The following is a 22,359-nucleotide window of genomic DNA, read 5'->3' as shown; positions in this document are numbered from 1 at the left end:
GGGGTGGGTTATTTAAGGGAGAGGGGGTTCTGGGGCAGTGTGTTTGCCGTGCTCCTGGCCCATGTGGTTCCTATTAGTGAAGACAGGGTGTCTGGCACCGGCACACAGTGGATGCTTCACAACCACTTTGGCTTGCGTGAGGTTGAGAGGTTACAGGACTTTTGGGATGCAGGACTTGGAGGAACAGTGTCACATACTGTACAGTACATGCACATGATTATGATGATGTTCTCATCACTTCTTAGTTCACCGTGGATACTGTCAGTGTGGTCATTAGTATTCTTTACTGTCATAAAGTGTAGAAAGGAGTTAACCTCTGTTGGTTTTCGCAAAATGTCACCTAGTGGCATCTAGTAGTACTGCTATGCAGTCATCAGCGTTGGGTCGTGACCGAAAGAACGAGATTGTGGCTACATTGCGATAATCAATAAATCAATTAATCGTACCACAAATAAAAATGAATGCCGGCATGTTTGCGTGTTTGTTTTCCTCCTCTCTCTTTACCAAACAAGCTGGATGACAAGAGAGTTCACTCTGTACATCTGTCTCAACACCTGAGCATGTTGCTTCTGTAGTGGAATGAACGGAGTGAGTGAACCCTCCTGTCAGTCAGTCAGTCTCTTTGTCCCAGTGGGGAGAGGCTGGACGCTAGCAAGTGTGCACTCACTAGCTACTGTATGTGTGTCGAGTGCTACACGGTGCCTGTTGTGTATAAAACACGATCTGATGTCAATTTCAGCCCATTTGCACTCATTTTGTGACATGAAAAAGTCTGTGACAAAGACAATGAAATAAATAATACAAAATGGAAGTTATGTTTCTGCTGCCCTGATTACCGAAGTATAACACCTCATTGTGCACCTCAACACATTTTGCTACATCCAAAACATGTACTTGACCAAACTGAGACAACACGTTATATCCCATTAAATGTAAACAGCGTATAAGCGTTGCAATATGTCAATCAAGGAAATTGACACAATGTGCGCTTCAGAGTATTTCCGGGTTATTTCTCCATAATTTTTGTCAATAAGAACAAAAGTGACACTTATTAAAAAACAGAAATTTTGTGATTGGTTGTGATTTTTATGTAAGTGCAATTAAAAAGAGACAAAGAGTTCAATTTATTTTCATTGGGGTCTTTCTGTCTTTTTTTTTCTGTCTTTTATTTATTTTATATATTGAGGGAGTGATGTTTGAAACGTGATGTAGCAAGAGAAGACTGTAAATGCATTTTATTCTTTTGACCTCTTTCCATCCAGCTCAGTCAGATGCTGATGTTGCCGACGCCAGCCGACTCGGACCAGGACAGTGTGTCACCATGGCAATCGTCAGGCCAGGCGAGCGTGTACAGGCAGCGCTTGCAGGTCTTCCAGGAGGCCCAGCAGAGGCAGGCCCAGCTTGTCCTGAGGCTGCAGACCAAGGTGAGTCTGGAAGTGGTCTAGGTACATTCCTAGACCACTCAGTTTGTGTTGGTTTTGTTACCAGGTAATCCAGTACAAGAGCAGGTGTGGGGAACTGGAAGGTCAGGTCCTGAACAAGACCTCCGACTTGGAGAAGATGCGATTGTTGGTAAGTGAGAGAAATTTTGTCTCCTGAAACCTGACTGCTCTGTCATTTTTAAATATTTAACATTACAGTAGCAGAATCACAGAGATACTTCAGAAATGCAAACACTTGCCAAAACAAACTGCCTTCCCAAAGCTTGCTTCCAGAACTTCTAATGGGCCTTGGGAGATTATGTACTTGTAGAACCAGGTGTTGATTCAAGGGATTAGCACGCCAGCTGCCTCATTTCACTCTGGACCCCACTCTCGTCCCTGGCCCAGCATGTAGTGGGCCTGCCTAGCCCACTCCCAATGTTGGTCTTGGCTCAGGTGCCCACAGAGTCTTTGGAGTCAGAGTCCTAAATGGATAAAACATGCTACCATCCACACAGGTGCTAACATCATGATACTACGTGTGTGTGTGTTTAGATGCAGACCCACCAGGACTCGGCCCAGCGTCAGGAGCAACATCTCAACACAGCCGTTTGCAGTAAGGCCGCTCAGCTCGAGGAGGAGCAGAGAAGGTGAGCAGAGCTTCGACTAGGCTGTATGTCACGCCTCTTGAAAAAAATCAGAAAATTCACCAATTTTGCAAGGGTGAAAATCCTGGATGTCTTCAAAAGTGTCCAAAAAGACCAGAAAAACGTGTTTTTTTTTTAAACAGGCTCTAGAGGAGTCTGAATACTGGTAGAGTTATGATGCTGTCTACTGTATGGAGGTGTAATGAGAAGCTACTCACATTATAATATGAATTATAATGTGTTGAGTAGGGGGATATTGACATCGGATATCAGTTGGATATCAGAAAAAAAACGAGAAACGCCTGCATTTAAAATGTCTGATATTGACACTCCAATATAAGCAGTTCATTCTAGACGCCATATATCTACCAGCCCACAACACACAACAATCACAACAACAGTGTGTGCTAGTGTGTTCAGCATTTTTGGTTAAAGTCTGATTAAGATGTTGCAGCTGGAGTGCAAAACCTGTCATGCACAAGTTTCCCGTGGTGGCACAGAATCAGGGAAGTTTCATATGACCAACCTCATCTTGCATTTGAAGCAGCATCACAAAAAACAGCATGAGGATGTTTGTAAGACTTTGCAGGTTCCATCAAACATCCACCACTGTTTGAAACATTTCCAAAGTGGGGGAAAAGTTACTGGCTACAACAGAAAAGAGACAGCCCTTGGTGGTGAGTAATGTCGGGTTTAAACGCTGCATTGAGCATGTTGAGCCTCGCTACATCATATCTCCAACTCCAAACAAAGACGTTTCTAGTCCACTCCTCATTGCAACGACACATTGTCACTAGACAGACGCATTCACGGACACTTCGGACATCACAACAAAATCTTTATTATGCGTGTATGGGTGATCTAAATAAACAGAAATTCGAAGAAAATCAATAAGTGAATATTCTAATCACTCACTTTTTAAGTATTAATGCAAAAGTACAATTAGCTGCATTTAAGTATGCCCGGAAATCCCAGAAAATTCACGTGAATTCAACTTAAATGACAGTTAAGGTCTGATTCAAATATTCTGCTATTAAAGAAACCAGTGTCAGGTAAATCGATTCTCAGACGTGTGCCATCTCTTAACTTGATTTAAATTTGAAGTTAATTTGGCGCTGTTAATACATAAAAATAGAAATAATCATGCCCTGCCATTTATCTTTCTTTCAATAAAATACAGCAAAAATGGACGTCTTTCAGGCATGATGATGGTAATGGTTTCATTTATTTTGAACATGCATACAAGTTACACTGAAATACATCACATCGTACAATTGACAGTTCTACATGTCCAAGAAGGAGTATGAAGAAGCAAAGCTTATTTAATCCTATCCCCCATCCGTTTCACAACAATTGTTGACTCCCTGTATTCCAAATGTACTCTTTGCTAGTTTAAAATACATAGGAAAATGATAAGGTACTATGATAAAGCAATACAAGGTAACATAGTGCAACATGGGGATTAATCATGATTAATTAATTTGAACACCGTGATTAATTTGTATTTCATTCAATTGTAATGATTTAACAGCTCTAAAAAAACATATGACAATATATTGCAATCTACTAATTTCATTTATACTGCGTTACACTCTTCTGCAAACTGTGTGTATGGTAGCGGCCCCATGTCCATCCGCCGAGAAAAAGGGGCTATCCACACGCAAACGTTTTCATGTCAAAACAACAAAGTATTTTATCGTTTCAGCCTCTCATCCACACAGAAACGTCGCTCCGGGTGCCCTGAAACCGTTTTTGAAAACGGCTTTTAGAGTGTTAAAATTGACGTTTTTGTCGTTGTGTGTCTTGTGTATTACTTTGTACATCGTCTCCACCCAGTGATCCGTTCCCATCTGGATGCAACTATTTACTAATGTGTTACAGTGTGGATGAGAATTATTTTCAACCTGCCATAAAAAAATCCCAGGAATGTTCCCATGTGGACAGAGCTAAAGAGACCAAAGGGCCAACTCCGTTCATGCCATTGTTCTATGAAACACCACACCAGGGCGGTGAAACCAATGCACAGGGTGAATCCTCTTCCTGCCTGGTTAATTGACTTTAGGGTCCACGAGACATTTTTTTTCTGAATGAGAAATCCTGTCAGGTTTTAATCTTGTGAGATCTTGTGACACGAGGTCTTGTGACAACTCTACCAGATACCATTGATGACTATTGTTCCTTGTTTGAGAAATATCACTTGATCAAACCTTTTCTAACATTCCACATTACAAAACAAGTAATAAAAGGATGTATAATTCATGCTTATATCAAATCAGTATCGGCCAATACTCAAAGATGCAACATCGGTATCATATAGGAAGTATCGGTATCATATAGGAGACCCCTGTTCATGAGCGAGAACAGATAGCAGCAAAATAATTTGTGGCGTTCCAAATTTACTCATGGTGGGCCGCCACAAGTAAACGGATGTATGGGAAACACTGTTAAGTACACTTGCACGAGCTAATGAGATCATCAATAATTCTGCCTTGACAAAAAAACACAGCATCATGCAGTGTGTACGTGTGTACACACAAAGATAATAAAACAACACGTAACAGGGTGTGTGAGTGTGAGAATGAGTTGGAGCACTCTGCAGATGTTTCTGTGAGCAGATGTGCTGCAAATGAAAGCTAAGCTGACACAGATGTTACAAAGCTGTCGCACATGTAAGCTCGGTGGGCGAGGGTGGATCTGAAGGCCTCCGAAATGTACCGTGGATACGCCGACCCTGAAGAATTATAGCATGAGGTTGATGCGGAAGGGTTACAAGCTGGTGGTGTCATGACAGCTCTTTGTCAAGGTGGGAGTGGTACCGAAAGCGCTATGGTTGCACTCCGCCTTGTTGTTTTATTTCCAGATGTGCCAGCCTCAGCCAAGTCAACTGTGTGCTGCGGGAGCAATTGGAGCAGGCCAGCACCATCAACCAGGGACTGGCCAAGAGCTTGCGGAAGGCCCGCCAAGATGCGGAGCTGTGCAATACACGCCTGCGCAGGGAGAAAGAGGTGAGCGGCGCCACCAAGACAAAAAAGTCCAAAAAGCAAGAGATGAAGCAAGAATTAACCCCCTGCTGGGCTCACTGTTAGAGGACTCCCATTCATAGCCAGCTTTCACTCCTGCTCCCCGCTTGCTTTCTTGCTGTGATTTCTCCAGTTGTTTTTTCCTGTGAAAACATTCCAAGTGCTGAAGAGGGCGGGGGGAGAGGCCCACTTTGTGCCGTAAATGTTCTACATGTGTTTATTCAGGGAAATCCAATGACTTGTATGTGTGCCAGCGCACTTCCAGGACAGCGTCTGTTTGGAATCACAATAACTTGAGCGGTGCCATCTCTCGCAAAATCTACCCCCTACGCTCACCTCCTTCTCCCACCCCCCACAGATATCTTCTTCCCGCCTGAGTCGCGAGCAGGCACGCGTCAGAACCTTGTGGTGCCAGGCCGCCTCCCTGAGGAACACCCTCACCCAGCTGAGGGGCTTTGCTGACAGGTGAGTGTGGAGCATATCCCCCGTCCTGTCCAGTCTTCTCCCAACCCAAATCCGCAGGAAGACCCACCCTTCTTTGATCCACTGCAGGCATGTAGTTCAGTGCAGTACAGTGGTACACCAGTTTTTGAGATTAAATTGTTCCAATAGGTCAGATGAAAACCAAAACCTAAGGAAATCATGCAAATCCAATTAATCCGTTCCAGACACTCAAAAATATTAACAAAAAAAATTAAAGAGAATGATTGTAGTTTTACATGCAGAAAACAATGCTAAATAATTCTAAATGACATTATAATTAAAAATTGACAAATGATTAGCATCATTTAACATCATTTTCCAACTCTTGTTTCCATGAGTTAATCTTGAATGCAATAGTGTTTCTCGCCGTCTCTGTCAAATTGCTGGCAACTTTCTTTGTCCCCATGGTGGGGTATTTAGCAGTCGCACAATAAAAAAAATGCACAGTGAGTGACACGGGAAAAACCAACAGAAGTATCTACACTACCCCTCTGATCCTGGAGGTGGACTCTGAAAAGACAAGCAAAGCTGTGCAACCACATTACTATCTGTGTTTGACGCTACAGCAATAAACAGAACGATTTAGTTTTTTATTTTCATTTTTGCAAATATGTGTGACGATAAGGCGGATTAAAAAAGAAAAATCTTTGCTTGTAGCCAGCCAGATGTCACAATCACACACAGTGCCTCCTTACAGGAAACTTTCTGACATGCGAGGCGAGTTTGCCGTGGCCAGCCAGCAGCTTCACATTGCCTGTCAGAACCTTCAGTTCAGGAGAGTGCCCGAGAGTGCCTGTTGTGGCATGGAGGTGTCGGCACTGGAGAGGCAGCTCAAGGTCAAGCTCAAAGAGGCCATGCAGCTTCAGGGTTGCTGGGATGCTGAGAAAGTTGAGCTCAACTCCAGGTACGGAAGCATGACTAAGGGGCTATTAAGGACAATTGTAATGTCTTAAGGAGCTCTAGTCTGTCCATTTTGGTGCATTCAGGGTTGTTGAGCTGGTGGACACAGTACAGCACCTACGCAGCCAAAACAGCGAGAAGGACTCCACCCTCAGTAGCATGCAGACCAGCTTGGACATGATGGTGAGATGTGAACAATCAGGATTGTGGGTTGGAGATCGAATTGGTTTAAGTCTTCTAGAGTAGGGTTAGCCTGGGCAATGTCAGGCTCGTGTTGTTGGTTTTACCATTGTCGTTTCCTGCTCAGGTGACGAGGAGAACTGAGGACAAAGCAGCGATGGACGTTCTGCATGCAGAGAACCAAGCCCTCAAGAAAATGCTCTGCAGTGTCCATCAGGTCAGAAGAAACCACAAGTGTCAATTGCGTGCAAAGATCCATGTTCTAACACCAGCCACTCTGAACATTGGCTGTCCAGCTGGTTGCTAGTGAAGGTGATGGCAGTGCGTCTGAAAGTGGTTCACCTCTGCAGAACAACACTTTGATGGCTGTGCAGTTTGCTCTCTCCAAGCACCAGCAACAAGCTCAGGTCTGCCATCCTTTTCTGACTCTTTTACCTTAACTTCTATTTATTATAAACTTCAGTGGTAAAAAAAAGAGGAACATACTCATACGTCGACATTGATGTGCAATGACAGGACCTTCATGGCCACCTGGATGTCGCCTTGGAGCAAGTGGACGTGCTGCAAGGTCAGCTGCAGAAGAGCGACTCTGAGAGGAGGGAGCTGGTGACAAGGATCCAGGAAGTAAATAAGGAAAGTCAGGAGGCCAAAAAGGCTCTGGAGGAATGTCTCAGAGAGAGTGTCAGCTCTCGCTCTTTGCTGGAGATAATCTCGAGGTAATGCAAATTTGTTCAACAAAAGATTCCGCAAAATTTCTCAGGATCGCTGAAAATGCCGACAATTCTGTTACCAAGTTAACTTCTTCAGTCATTCCTGGTCTTGGTGTGACTTAACGTGTGTACAGGCGATCCACGCTTCATGACCTTTTGTGTTAGGAAGTTTAGTTTTTACTATGCACTCCCATAAATTTTTCATTCTGAACAAAAAATAGAACTAATTACATGCACTTGGCAGAAAAATACGTAGGCGGAAGAATATGTTGGTGGAATCATATATAGTATATATACACTGTGTGCACAATTATTAGGCAAGTCAGTATTTTGACCATATTCTATTCTCATATTGTTATGCATATTTTCCAACCCCAAGCTGAATAAACTTGAATGCCTTTTGGGTTTAAGCATACCAGGTGACGTGCATGTGTGTACTGAGGGAGGGCGTGGCCTATAATATGTGTGCACAATTATTAGGCAGCTTCTTTTCCTCCGGCAGAATGGACCAGAAAAGAGATTTAACAGACTCTGAAAAGTCAAAAACTGTAAAACATCTTTCGTAGGGATTCAGCACTCTTGAAATTGCCGAAATTGCCAAGATATTAGGACGTGACCACAGAACCATTTAATGTTTTGTTGCAAGTATACAGAAGGGTTGTAAGAAACGTGTCGAAAGGAAATCATGCAAATTAACTGCCAAATATTTGAGAAAAATCAAACGTGAAGATCCCAGGAATCCATTATCCTGCAGTGCTGTCATATTCCAGAACTTGAATCTACCTGGAGTGTCCAGAAGTATGGTACATGGTGTTCAGTGCTCAGAGACATGGCCAACGAAAGAAAGGCTGAAACCCGACCACCACTGAACAAGACAAAGGTTTTATAGACTGATGAGATGAGAGTGACTCTTGATGGACCAGAGGGATGGGTCCATGGCTGATCCACTCCAACTCAGATGCCAACTAGGTGGAGGTGGGGTACTGGGAAGGGATAGAATTATTTAAAAAATGAGCTTCTTGGGCCTTTTCAGGTTGAAGATGTACTCAAACTCAAATCCCAAACCTACTGCCACTTTTTTATCACAGTGGTACAGGAAAACGTGTGCATCTTTCAAACCATGATTTTTATGTAGGACAATGCTCCATCTCATGCATCCAAGTACTTCATTGTGTGGCTAGCTAGTAAAGGTGTTAAAAAGGTCTTAAAAATCATGACTTGACCTCACCTGACCTAAACCCTACTGAATACTTGTGGGCCCTTAAAACATTTACGGTGTCTGGGAGGCTTTGGTTGCTGTTGCACAAAATGATCAAGAAACTGACAAACTCCATGGATGGAAGGCTTTTCCGTGTTATTGAAATGAAGGGTGGCTATATTGGTCACGGATTTGATGGAATTGTCAGAAATATTTATTTGTAAAGTTTGTGTTTTTTGTTTATCATTCTGACTTAACAAAAAATTTAAATAAAGTAGTGAGATGGGAATATTTTTGTTTTTCTTTGAGTTGCCTAATAATTCTGCACACAGAGATATTCTCAACAAAAGCCAAAACCTCACTTTCACTTCCTTAAATGTTTGTTTTATTAGCATTTTGGATTGACCAAGAGCACTGTTGCTGTTAAATAATAAAACTAATAATCAATAATGCAAATGCTAATAATTAACTAATAACTAATAATTGCTGACTACTACAAATGCTAATAATTAACACAGTGTATAGTATATATGTAACACTTTTTCACTCATTTTTGTGAACTTTTTTCCCTTCATTATGTGTCCCAAGCGCAAGTCATACTCTTGTGATTGCAGTGTGTCAAAGAAAAGGAAAGTGAAAAGTGAAGTGATATTAGATGTTGTAAAATGCTCAGAAAGTGGAAAAATGCCAACCAACATGCAATGGTTTAAATGTTAGCAAACAGAAATCAGGTCCTCTCGAATCATCTGCTGCATTCTTGTCCAACTAACACAATCATGACTAAGTATACTTGGAAGGTTTAAAATGGAAGGTTTGTCTGGGATTTGAAACCAGAACCTCTCACAACTAAAGCAAGAGTCATACCTGTAGACCAGGCACCCACGACCCATCCAAAGAGCCATTTTGCCTCCTCTTCCAGTAACGATAAATGGTCTGGAGCCACAAAACATGACACAGCTTCTAAACTTTTAAAAGTTTGAATCTTTTTCTAATTTTACCTGTTCCAACAACAAAATTTAACTAACAGAAGTGCAGAGCACATGTGTAGGCCTACTTTGAATTAATTTAAACACTGAACTCTATCGGCTTCATTTCCTTGTTTGTGTAAAATTAAAAGAAAACGTAGCCAACTTTAACATAAAAAAGCCCATCAGAGTTGCTCAATATGGTTTACATCACTTGGCTCATCACAGGCAATTCAACATGCTTACACTGAATGAATGTCATCAATTTGCCTACTGGTAATGTTTGTTGCCAATCTATTGGTCTTGTTCTTGTTCTCTTTGCAGGGAGAAGTATTTATTTCATTTTCTGAATAACTTAGAACAATAATTTCTTGTTAATTTTGTCTTGCTTATTTTTTTTAATTCAGAGAATAGATGCTGTGATATTTTTATGAACGGTTCTTTCATTTATCCTCCATCTGTGAATGGCTTCCTCCTCCTTATGATCTCCAGTGTAGCCACAATGCTAGCAGCTGTAGTTCAGTTTGGACTCTTCATCCACTTCTAGAAAGTATGTTTGCTCTGTTCAACCTTCCGTAGTAGTTCTGAAATGTTGTTTTGAAAATTTCAACGTTACATTTTCTGTTGTTCGCTAATTTCTTGCCAAATATCAAGCACATTTTGTGCGCAGCATGGTTTTGTGCTGCGCAGAGAACCCGAGAGCAGTGCGCGACTGCGCACGGGCGCACCTAAGAGGGAACATTGGGCGTGACACTCCTGCTCCGGGGGTTTGCTGCCGGCGGGTGTCAGTGGTGGGTTGCCTTGCTGATCGTCCGTTCGCCCGCCCACTTGCTCATTTACTGGCTTTCCCCCTCGCCTGCTCCTTTATCTGCCTCGCTGTTGTCGTCCTGCCGTTGGAGTGGGGGTTGGGTGGGGTTTTCTTGCACCCGAGCGGTCTGCGGTTCTCTGCGGCTTGGAATCTGGGTTGTAGGTCTGAGACCCCAGGGTCCGCTATCCTGTTGCACCTCGGGGGCCCTACATAGGGTGTTGCAATGCGGCGTACAGGTGTCGGGGAGGCGACCACGGTGTGTGTGTGTGTGTTTGAGTGGTTTTGTTTATTTATTATTTATTTATATAAATAAAATAATTTTCTTTGTGGGCTGGCTCTTGGGGGGCCGGTCTTGGTTCTCCGCCTCCGTGGGGCCAGTGGCTCTCTGGGGAAAAGGGAAAGAAATAATAAATTTAGTTGTCCAATTTCTACTTTCCTATAGTCTCTGAGGCTATGAATGTATCCTGACTGCTGATTGGATGAGCCGGGAAAAGGGAGGGAGAGACGGCTGCAGATATATAACTGTGGTTGTTTTGGCATGGTTGTTTGTTTGACTAAAGTGATTGTTGATCGACCACCTTCTCATCATCCTCTCAATTTCTGGGCACAATCTACAGTATTTTATATCAACAAAACCCGGATCAGTTTGCAGCTGTGGAATGGGTGGATTACATGTTTCCCAGCATGCTTTGCTATACAGTAGTTAAAATTATCTCTTTTGACTGTTATGCCTCTTTAAGGTGTTATTTTGTACAGACAGGGTGTAATAGTTAAAGTGGTGTTGTTTTTAGTCGCGTACAGTTAAATTATTGTTACTTTTGTTCTGAATTTGAAAGAATAGTTGTGCAATTCATGCTCTATGTAATACTGAGGCCACTGTCAATCTTGTAACACTAGAGGGGTAGTTGATACTAGAAGAATTACTTCCAAACAGTTCCACTGGCCGAATGAAATTGTAGAGCGAGCCAGATTTGGCCCGTGGGCCTGAGTTTGACACATATGCCCTAGACCAACAAGCCCTTTAAATGGGTGCAGAACCCCAATCAAACAACATCAGACACGACTGAAAAAAGGCTTCTTTCTACCAGAATGACTGAATAACGTCTTTATGTTGTGAACATAAATTTTACATGCAATTACACAAAATAAAGCCCCTGATGAGAAGGTTGAAGGTAAGCAAGGAGAAGTTAGGTCCTCCTGAACTATAGGCGGTATTCTTATCCAAACCACACAATCATGACTGATTTATAACACTTGGTGACAAGGTTGAAAACGAAGGGCTTGTCTGGGATTTGAAACCGGGGGCTCCCACACCCAAAGTGACAATCATATGCCTAGACCAACAAGCCTTGCATACACAGAAAAGATCCCAGTCTGTCCCAGATTTGTTGAGCAAATGTCTAGCAGAGAGGTCCAGCCAATTAAATTTTACATTGGATCAAGGGTCTTACCTTGTTCAACCCTTGACTGAGCCCTCCTGTAGCCCGCTTCCAGTCATTGAGAATAGCCAGCAGAGATCCTTGCCTTGCTAATAGACTGCATTGTTCAACATGAGTACTCAAAGTGCCTGTAGATTGTCTGTCTTCCAGGTCAGGGTAAACCACAAAGGTTGAGTTTTGGCAACTGGACTTTACCCTTTTGTTGAAGAAGTTTCACGTTTTGTCCAAAAGGCTTCTTCAACATTTCACTTTTCGTCCAAAAGACTTCCTCAGTTTACAGCAATTTAGAATTGAAGAAGCCTTCAACCTTCAACATTTCACCTTTTCGTCCAAAAGACTTCCTCAGTTTACAGCAATTTAGAATTGAAGAAGCCTTCAACCTTCAACATTTCACCTTTTGTCCAAAAAGCTTCTTAAGTTTATAGCAGTTGAGAACTGAAGAAGACTTTTCGACAAAAGGTGAAATGTTAAGGTTGTTTGATTCGGGTTCTATAACACTGTACAAGGCTCGTAGCAAACAGCAAACAGCAAAAGTCCTGTGCAAGGGTATAGAACCCTATAAACTTTTACAGTGGATCAAATAGGGTCTTATGGTGTTCAGCCCTTGACCGAATCCTCCTGTAGCCCTCCTCAAGTCATTGAGAACGGCCAGCAGAGACCCTTCTTCAGTTTACAGCTGTTTAGAACTGAGAAAGCCTTTTGGATGCAAGGTGAAATGTCTCAACAAACAAGAAAAGTCCAGTTGCCTCATTTTCACCTTTGCAAGTGTTCAAACCATACACACAAAACATTTCGTACCCTAAACAAGAATCATGCCGCTACGAGCCCTGTACAGTGGTATAGAACCCTATTCAAACAACCTCAGACACAACAGGAAAAAGGCTTCTTTCTATCATAATGATTTCACAAAAGGAAGTCCCAGTGTGAAGGTAAGCAAGCACAGCTCAGATCCACCTGAATTACTGGCAGGATTCTTGTCCAAACCCCTCAATCATGATTAATAGAGTATACTTAACCACAAGTTTTCAATTCAAGGGGTTGTCCAGGATTTGAACCCAGGACCTCTCTCACCCACAGCGAGAATCATACGCCTAGACCAACAATCCCCGCATGCACAGCAAGTTTTACATTGGATCAAACAGGGTCTTACCGTGTTCAACCCTTGATTGAGCCCTCCCGTAGCCTGCTTCCAGTCATTGAAAACTGGTAGCAGAGATCCTTGACTTGCTAATAGACTGCATTGTTCAACATAACTACCCAGAGTGTCTGTAGATACTCAGTCATCCAGATCAACCACAAAGGTTGAATCAGCCGAACTGTTCTTGTTTGTTGAAGACCTTGTCACCTTTCATCCAAAAGGCTTCTTCAACTTTTCATTTTTTGTCCAAAAAACGTCTTCATTTTACAGTTCAGTTTACAGGTTAGAACTGAAGAAGCCTTTTGAAAGATGAAATGTCTTCAACAAACAAGAAAAGTCCTTTTGCCTGAATTTAACCTTTGCGTTGAGTGCTCAAACTATACACGCAAAGCATCTTGTACCCCAGGACCAACGACCCTGTACATAATGACTTAGTAACATCTTCATGTCCTGAACAAACCATTTTACATGCAAATAGGTTGAAGGTGAACAAACGTCCTCCCCAATTGTAAGGTGCATTCTTGTCCGAACCACCCAATCGTGACGATGCAGTATACTTGGTAAGAAGGGTTTAAAGGAAGGGCCCGTCCGGGAATTGAACCTGGGACCTCTTGCACCTGAAGCAAGAATCATACCCCTAGACCAACAAGCCCTGTAAAGAGTTTGCATCCTGTCCAATTTGAATGGTGCTATAGTCTAGTGGCACAACAACAACAACATGAGACTGGAGGTTTTTTCCTCACAAACCTTCATCCTTTAAGCAACCCCATTATGGACTATCCAAGTAGTTTTACACTACTACATTTGTGCATGCGTAAACTGAAATTTCCAATTTGTTTTTATATTGATATTTATGTCTCAGGGAGAAGTGCGGAGTTGAGCAGCGTTTGGCGGGAGTGCACCAGGAAGCGGACTGCCTGCGCACCAAACTGGATGCCCTGCGGACTTCATCGCTGGAGGTCCAGAGGCAGCATGACCTCCTTCGGCAGCAGAGGGAGGACGCTGAACTGCAGCTGACACAGCAGCGCACAGAGTCTCAGCGAGGGTGCGTGAGGGCACGAGGCGATGATTGTTTTTGAGCTTGCTTGGCCTTGAGATTAGTAACACATGTTGAAAAGTCATTTTCATTGCATTACTGCAGTCATGCAACAGTGATACATTTTGCTTTATTGTTGGTTAAAAATGTGATTAGCTGAGAATTGGAGTAGAACATGCAATCCAGCCAGGAGCTAAGTCCCTCTGCAATGTGGCCTTTGGCGCCCTTGTTGCTCCAGCTTTCAAAACCAGATGGATTGTTGTTTAGGGGCTTTGTTTGTACAATGTGTGATGATGAAATGGCGTGAGAGAATGTGATGTATTCCAGCGAGAGGAGCCTGGAGGAGCTGGAAGGGAAGTACTCTGATCTACGTAGGGAGTTGGTGACAGTGAAGGAGTCGCTGAGTCTGGTCACTTTGGAGAAGGAGGTGCTGCTGGAGGACAAGGCCAGCCTTGCTTTGGCTCTTGGCAAGGTAGACCGCCACAATGGGTATCATGCGTCCTCTTCTGGTGTAACAATAGCGTCTGACTGATGGTGCACTCGACAGATGGAGTGTCACAGCGCTACACAGGAGTCAGTCGTCACCAAGCTGCAGAATCAGGAGGCGGATTTGAAAGATTCTCTGGCCAAGATGGCCGCCCTCAGTGAAGGCTTGGCTAAAGACAAGGTGGAGCTCAGCCGCCTCCTGTTGAAGGTGAGTGGCCGTGCTGTCACATGCAGACTAGGGTTGTGTTCAAGCTTATGATTTTTTGTTTTGCTTGGTGAAAGCGATTCAATTTTACATGACTGTCAGCATGTGGGGGACCAACTGTGTCTGAAAGGTTGCCAACATGTGGTGTATACTAAATCTGTTATTTTGTTACCCTTTAACAACTTAACAGAATGGGTACTGTTATAATCTCAACCCAAGATGGCATATGTGCCCTCCAGGCTGAAGCTGAGAAGGCGCAGAACAGTGACCAACGGCGGGAGGCAGAAGCAGAAAGAGTGTTGTCCCGGGAGGAGGCGTCGCAGCTGCAACAGGAGAAGATGAACCTGCTCACAGAGAAGAAAGCCCTGGAGAGTTCACACCAACACCTGCAGGCCATGTGCCACAAGCTGAAGGGAGACCTGGACCTTCTGCAGAAGGAGAACGCCCGAAACGTAGAGCAGCACTCTCAGGTCTGAGACTCCACCACCTGAGATGTCCTTCAATCTGAATCTGTCAGTCTCTGGTGGTCTTTCAAGACACAACAAACTGTGCTACTGCAGAGAAGGAGACTGGGTAGTAAATAACGTGGACGATCATTATCGTCTTCTTTAAATGTATCTGGATAAAGTATACGCAGCTATCATATTTTCTTAAGTCCAGCGCAGTATTAATGGCCCTGGTCTGTCTTTTACGAGTCACCAGGGAGGGAATAGGGAAGAGATCCTAATGCACAAATGTGAGGAAGATAAATAAAGGATCAGAGTGCTTTCAGAGAGAGACTCGTAAATTTGCACCACAAGTGTTCTCATTCTTCGCTGAACCAAAGCAGATCTTTGCCTGCTGAAGAATGAAAAGAATCCTCTCTCGCTTTATTATCTGTCCTGAATGTGAAACCAGGACCTCCACGTTGATCTCAGGTAGTTTTTTTTTACCAAACTAAACAAATTGACAAATTCCTTCCAAACACTTTAAGATAACCTATCTGTGAAAATAAATGAGCGCAGCGTTAAAAAAACTGCGCAACTGCTCAGGTTTCATCCAGGTTGGTGTTTGCTTCACACCAAGCTGGGAGATGTGGTGCGCTAATATTTACTATGACAATTTAGCCTGGATGGAAATCAAATTACTCTGATTGTTGCTTTTTAAACCTTCTGCTGCACTGGGATAAATATAATAAATATTAGAGGTTGCTCAGGTCCATTATAAACTCACCCATTGTGTGCTTCATTTTAGCCATCAAACTACTTGGAAATGAAATGTCAAAAATGTGTGTGTTGTATGCAGGTGAGCAGACAGATGCAGAGCGCGTCAGAGGAGCTGCGTGAGTGCAGCAAGCAGCTGGAGGTGCACACCACAGCCCTCAAGAAAGCCAGTGCCGACAGGGAGGAGCTGGCCAAGGACAAGGCTGCCCTGGAAGTCCGACTCAGCACGGTGGAGCGAAAGACATGCAACCTTATGCAGGAGATGCTCGTGCTCAGGTTTGTATGCCTTTACCGCTGATGCTGCTGGGGTTGGATGGTGTTGCATTCACCCTGGTGAGGATGAGTGGCATTGGGTAGACTCCTAAACATTATACAGGAGGTCCTAGGTCTATGTGCCGCAATTAAAATTGAGTTTTAGTGTACGTCAGCACTTATAGCGAACACATATATAGCGAAGTCACATGTGAGAAGGACATGCAAAAGGACATGTGAAATACACTAATAAAACATTAAATACAAGAATTAAATGAAACAGTAATACAAAAGTGAACTACTTTTTACTTTTGTTCCTGTGGCTGTCTTGCACACTGAAAGGGGCGTTGCAAGGGAGGGAGAAACAGGCATATTGGGAGGAGGAAGTCACAATAATGAGACCGCTGCACTTCTTAGTTGTCACTGTCCATTTCTTAGGAGCAGATGCTTTCACATGTTCAAAGATACCATCTTTATCCTTCACAATGGTCATGGCGTTTGAGCGACTTAAGCCAAGCATGCAGCCGATGTTGATATCGCCATGTTCTGAGCGTTTTACGATGTTTCATTTCAGTTTATTTTTCACTTTCACTTTCCTTTTCCTTGAGAAGAGAATGCTTTCATCTTGGGAAACATAATGAAGGGAAAAAAGTCAACTGAAAAGAACAAAAGTGACATTGTACTTTCGTAGTGTAGCGAGACTCTATTGCATATTCTTCTGTTGTGCACACACAACTACTTCTCGTCTTTTTTTTGTACAGTATTAATAATTTCTGGCAGTGCGTACATAACCATGAAACATCGGAACATGAGGACCACCTATAATGTGAATTTTTAGGGGTCCAAGATCAAAATGAAATGGGTCCTTTCCTCGGCCCATTCCCAACATCCTTGCAAGCCTTTGCAGAAGTCAGTTAAGTACTTTTTGTTTAATTTCTTTTTGTGTAAATTCTCTCTAACTTACAAACGAGAAAAAAGCTGGGTTCTCTCAAGGCTGTATAAATGTGTAATGAAAGTGCCTAAATAACATGCTATGGAAAGCTCTCGTTGGCTCGTTGGAGTTTACGAGCTTCCACACCTCATGCTTCAAACGTCTTTTCCACAACCTTCCAGAGCTGAGAAACAGTCCCTGGAGACTAGCCTGTTTGAGAGCCAGCAGCTTTCCTCATCCCTGGAGGCCGAGTGCAACCGCGCGGAGGCCGAGCGGCAGAGTTTGCTGTCGGCTAATGAGGCCTTGACGCGTGAGTAGAGCCTCGCTGCACCCCCCTGCCTCATGCCAACCCCTCTGGTCATGGAGCTTCCAAAGGGCCCACCAGAGGACCATATTTCAAGTATGAGCTGTTCAACAGCTGGGCTTGCTGGATGTGTGGAGCTGATTTTCCCAGCACTTTACACATGAATCCCATGTGGTGTCACATGAAGGCAAAAGCAAACATGCTCATTCTGGATCATCTCAATGTAAATAATCACACTTGTGTGTCCAGGTGATGTTGCACAGGTGCATCTGGATGCAGAGCGCCAGCTTGCTTATGCTGCACAGGAGAGGAGCAACTTGGAGGATAAGTTAGTCCAGGCGGAGAGGAACGCCCTACAGAGCCTGAAGAGTAGAGATGAACATCACAGAGAGCAGCTGGAGGCTGAACGCAGACTCAAGGTTTGATGCGACAAAACAAGATGATGATGGAGGAGCGCGAGGGCTCATGTGATGGCGGTTCCCCCCAGGAACAGCAGTGTGCTGAGCTGACGGAGCAGCAGGAGCAGCTGCGTGCTCGCTATGAGGAGTCAGGATCCCGCACCCAGAAGGAAGTGCAGCAGGCACGGGAGGAGCTGCACCGTGTACAGCGGCAGTGCAAGCAAATCCTCCTGCAGGCCGAGAGCGACAAACAGGAGGTGATGCTCTCAAGTCTCATAAGTCATTGTAGACACAAAATAGTGCCATTTTATGTTTTCGGTAATTTGGGCCTTCTTAGTGAAGTTACTACAGTGGAACCTGTTTATGTCGACATAATCAAAACTGAAACTAGCCTTTGTTTGTACATTTACTTGTGACTTGAGCCAGAGATGTAAGTAGTGTGGGTGAAAATAAAGGATTTTTCATTTTCCTTCATTTGTGCATATTTTTATTTAGATTCTTGTGTTTTCATACGATATTCTATAGTCTTATCTTTACATAGCTGCTGCACTAATGTCGTTGTACGTCTTGACTACGAAGACAATAAAGCTTTTCTACCTGCGCAAATCTTTCTGTCATTGGCTAACAATCTAACAAAACATTAGTTAAATTGGTGCATTTTGTAAGGTGCTGTGATAGAATATGGTTAATACTGCCATGCTTTTTAGTTTGAAGCTTACTTTGCATTGAACAGTAAGTAACTCTGTGCACATTTTGGACAGTAGTTATGTACTTTAGGGATAATAATGAAGGCCAGCCCTCATATGACTCAAGGCTATTTGAATAATGTGATAAGCATTTGGAGGACTTGTTTTGGAGACAGGAGGCATCTAGCCTCAAGCAGATAATCATAGCAAGTCAGTGTGACATTACTGTGTATCTTAGCACTAATATAAGTAAAATGTAATGGAATAATGGACACAAAAATTTTACAAGTGCAATAACAAACCACATTTTCCTGACAACGGGACCAACTTAAGAGGATTCCACTGTCGTTGCTATGACAACAAATGTTTCCAAAATTATTAAAAACAAAAACTAGTTCACAGGTCTTTTATTAAAAGAAGTTGTGTGCCCCATGATTCTTTGTGGTCTGTGCAAATAACAAGCTTAGATCCACTTCAGTCCATTTCAACTCAGAGAATGCTTCTTGTGTGTTTTGTGATCAGGCTTTGTCCCAGAAGGAGGCAGAGAACGCTGCCATGGCGGAGAAGATGTCAGGTCTGCAGAAGGATCTGGAGTTAGCAACCTCAGAGCTGGAGTGCACACGGAGGGAGGCGCTCACCAAACAAGAACAGGACAAGGTCCAAATCACCAATCAAGTGCACTGGAAGGTTTGTTTGCCAAATTTAACTGCGCATGTGAACTTGTTATTTTCCAGAACGAAGTATCCATCCTCCGGCACGAGATACAGAAGCTGCGAGCTGAGTTCGAGGCGTCGGTGAACTCTCACGAGGTCGCTGAGCAGGGCCGGCGTGAGCAGGTCCGAGAGCTAAGCCAACAGAACCAAGCCGCCCAGCACGAGGTGAGAAAGCTCTTATGAAGTCCCAAAGAAGAGGACCAGATGTCAGGCGTGTTTGACTTGGCGTGGGACGCGCGGGCCTTGGATGTGCTTCCACTGGGAGAGGCCGTTTGTACCAATTAGTGCCAGGGTGAGGGGGAACCATTTAGCAGAGACCTCTGTTGATTTTGGCTCATGCCAGAGAGCTTTAAAGGCTATTTGCGTGACGCTGTCATGTGAAAAGCGAATAAAAATTGTCCTTTTGGCTTTGCTGTATATGACAACTGTTTTGGAGCCTGAAAAGACAAACATTTCAAAACTTCAAAGTACAGTAGATCCTTAGTTGCGATTTAGCATTCACAAACTAGCATTTTAATAAAAATGTTAGTTTGATATGATTAATTAATATTATTATTGATTAACAATTATAAAATATACATATTTCTAATTAATATTAAATTAATATTACTTTTATATACTTTTTTTGGCAATAATTTATAACAAATATAAAAGTAAAGCATGTGTCAAGGGAAAATCTGCTACTGGCTCCAAAATAGTTGAGAGACAAGACAAGTTCTTTGAGAAATAATGAGAGGTACAATTTAATAAAACTTGCATGTAAGAAGAAATCAATGCAACCTGATCAGACGGCTTCGAGAGAAAATGTCTACTTCTCATGCTGAAACGTTAGTTAGAAACCACCTATGCGAGGTGAGGGGTCCTGTGAGGGACAGAGACAGTGAAGGTCAGACCCAAATGCCCAGACACCCAAGGTTACTTGAATCAGGAGTGGAGCATATGGAGGACGTCTACGCGAAAGACTCTGTTAGAACATACCATCATATGCTAGCATTTGATGTCTAAGGACAGAACACAAGGAAACACAGCATGCTCAGTACATCGTATACAATACAGCAAACGTGCACTGTACGTAACAACAGAAGTGGAAGGTGATGCAAGTGTAAGATGGGGGCACCCTGTGTGGCGAAAGCAGCACACAGCATTGTTGGAACGCCTGTTTAAACTCAGACTGCTAACCAGCAGGACTTTTTGGGGCTTTTAATAGGATTTAGAGTATCGGAGTTAGCCATTTTTATGGGTGCGTCAGTTATGTGTGGATTTTCACCATTCGCTAATGATCTTGGAACATAAGCTCATATAGCAAGGATTGACAGTCGTGCCTTGCCACTTCGTGTTCAAACATTGCTCTGTCACTCCATCGTGGTTTTTTAAAAATGTATTAATTACTAAATTATTTGTTACATTCCATGTCCTCGCTTGGTTCCTGCCTTCTCCTTGTTTTCCCTCTCTCTTCAGACCCCACACTCCCAGCGGGAGGCGGAGCTGCTGGACGCACCTGACTCCAATTGACACCGACCTACTTAGGCCCTGTGCTGCCAGCTGTGAGGCGTCGGATTATTGAACCTGCTGCTACACCAAACGCCCGAGCTTTGTTCTCGCCGATTACTTTTTGCCTCCAGCAGCTACCTGCCTCAGCCAGGGTAAATTGTGTCTTTGTTTCTCATGGTACGTTTTTCACCATCGCTTTTTGTTCAAGTTTCGTCCATTAAAGACTCTGGCAAAAACCTGCGCCTCTCCTCGCCTCTGCATCTGGGGTCCAAACAAACACACGCCACACCGTAACAGAATAATCCGACCAAAGGATTATGGACCCCGCGGAGTCCGACCCCCTCAAGCGAGCACTCCACAACCTTGCGCATCGCATGGGTCAGCAGGAAGAGCAGGTTGGTGCACTGGGCGCCTGTGTGACCAACATGGCCGAGCGACAGGACTCTCGGTTGAAAACCCTCGAGACCCAGATCAGCGCCCTCCTGTCGGCCGTTCAGCTCAGCGCCGCCTCCACACCCCTTCCTGCAACCGACGCGACCCCTTCGCTCCCCGACCTTCCCGCGGCCCCTGACGCCGGCTCGCCCTCCATTTGCTCCTTGCTCTCAAGGCCTGAGCGCTTTTCTGGGGACACCGGTGACGTACGCTCTTTTTTAACTCAGTGTGAACTCCATTTCGAGTTACAAGCAGGGGCCTTCCGCTCTGAAAGGGCCCGGGTGGCGTTTGTCACCTCTCACCTGTCTGGACGAGCGGCGGCCTGGGCCACTGCCGAATGGGGGCGCCAATCCCCCGTCTGCTCCTCCTATGCAGTCTTCTCCCGAACTCTGGAACAAATCTTTCAAAGGACGCCGCCAGGCCGCGAGGCTTCACGTGCACTCCTTCGTCTCCGCCAAGGACGGCGCAGCGTATCGGACTACGCCATAGAGTTCCGTGCGCTTGCAGCCCAAAGTGACTGGAACCCCGCGGCACTTCTGGATGCATTTTTTTCCGGACTATCAGACGCCATCAAGGATCACATGATCTCTGTAGAATCCCCTTCGGACCTGGACGACCTCATTTCCCTGGCTGTCCGGATGGATAAGCGCCTCGCCGCCCGAGAGGAGGATAAAGGCCATCGACGGGCGCCCTCAACATTTCCTCACGCCACAAACGATGACGGGGTGCGCCACTCCTACACCAAGTCACACGGTGCTCTCCCGGGCGACGAGCCCATGCAACTTGGAGGCAGCCGCCTCACGCCGGCAGAGAGGAGTCGACGCCACCAGCTGCACCTCTGCATCTACTGCGGCCAAGCCGATCACCCCATCGCCCGCTGTCCGGTTCGCCCGGACCGCCATCGCTCTCCAGCAGCCAGCCCGCCGCGTAGGAACTCCTCGGCGCCGGCCCCTGCTCCCAGACTCGCCACATCGACGCTGTCGGCCAGCCGCCTACAACTCCCAGGTACGCTCTCCTGGTCCGACAAGGACATAGACATCATGGCGTTTATTGACTCTGGGGCGGACGACTGCTTCATTGATGAAGCCTTGATTAAACGCTTTTCTATTCCTGTAACTCCGTTGCACACTACTAAAGTAGTTCGCTCTCTCGATGGGCGTCCTCTGGCTGACGTCACCCGTCAGACTGATTTTCTCTCGCTACGCTTATCCGGCAATCACCTCGAATCCGCTAGGTTCTTTGTTATTCCATCTCGCTCAGCCCCTGTCGTGTTAGGTCTAACCTGGCTTCTCAAGCATAACCCTCACATCGATT

General features: G+C 44.4%; 1 protein-coding gene and 1 non-coding gene across 2 annotated transcripts in view; one reads left to right on the top strand and one right to left on the bottom strand.

Annotated features, from left to right (window-relative positions):
- The window catches only part of crocc2 (ciliary rootlet coiled-coil, rootletin family member 2), a 58,409-nt gene that overhangs the window by 8,203 nt on the left and 27,847 nt on the right, over window positions 1-22,359 (top strand). The window contains exons 4-23 of the mRNA XM_054790472.1: window positions 1,263-1,424; window positions 1,489-1,572; window positions 1,977-2,071; window positions 4,929-5,073; window positions 5,447-5,553; window positions 6,269-6,475; window positions 6,558-6,654; window positions 6,779-6,868; window positions 6,948-7,058; window positions 7,168-7,367; window positions 13,772-13,954; window positions 14,273-14,417; window positions 14,493-14,639; window positions 14,876-15,106; window positions 15,921-16,114; window positions 17,204-17,331; window positions 17,575-17,744; window positions 17,813-17,980; window positions 18,932-19,066; window positions 19,144-19,287. Of these exons, the coding sequence (XP_054646447.1) occupies window positions 1,263-1,424; window positions 1,489-1,572; window positions 1,977-2,071; window positions 4,929-5,073; window positions 5,447-5,553; window positions 6,269-6,475; window positions 6,558-6,654; window positions 6,779-6,868; window positions 6,948-7,058; window positions 7,168-7,367; window positions 13,772-13,954; window positions 14,273-14,417; window positions 14,493-14,639; window positions 14,876-15,106; window positions 15,921-16,114; window positions 17,204-17,331; window positions 17,575-17,744; window positions 17,813-17,980; window positions 18,932-19,066; window positions 19,144-19,287 (2,943 nt within the window). The remainder of the gene's footprint in view (window positions 1-1,262; window positions 1,425-1,488; window positions 1,573-1,976; window positions 2,072-4,928; window positions 5,074-5,446; window positions 5,554-6,268; window positions 6,476-6,557; window positions 6,655-6,778; window positions 6,869-6,947; window positions 7,059-7,167; window positions 7,368-13,771; window positions 13,955-14,272; window positions 14,418-14,492; window positions 14,640-14,875; window positions 15,107-15,920; window positions 16,115-17,203; window positions 17,332-17,574; window positions 17,745-17,812; window positions 17,981-18,931; window positions 19,067-19,143; window positions 19,288-22,359) is intronic.
- On the bottom strand, window positions 13,490-13,561 carry trnal-cag (transfer RNA leucine (anticodon CAG)). Its single transcript has one exon. It is a non-coding gene; the product is annotated as a tRNA-Leu (tRNA).

This window comes from Dunckerocampus dactyliophorus, chromosome 10 (assembly GCF_027744805.1).
Source record: "Dunckerocampus dactyliophorus isolate RoL2022-P2 chromosome 10, RoL_Ddac_1.1, whole genome shotgun sequence".
In the NCBI taxonomy this organism is placed as follows: Eukaryota; Metazoa; Chordata; class Actinopteri; order Syngnathiformes; family Syngnathidae; genus Dunckerocampus; species Dunckerocampus dactyliophorus.
Note: the sequence above shows the minus strand (reverse complement) of the source record. Positions and strands in the feature narration are given on the sequence as shown.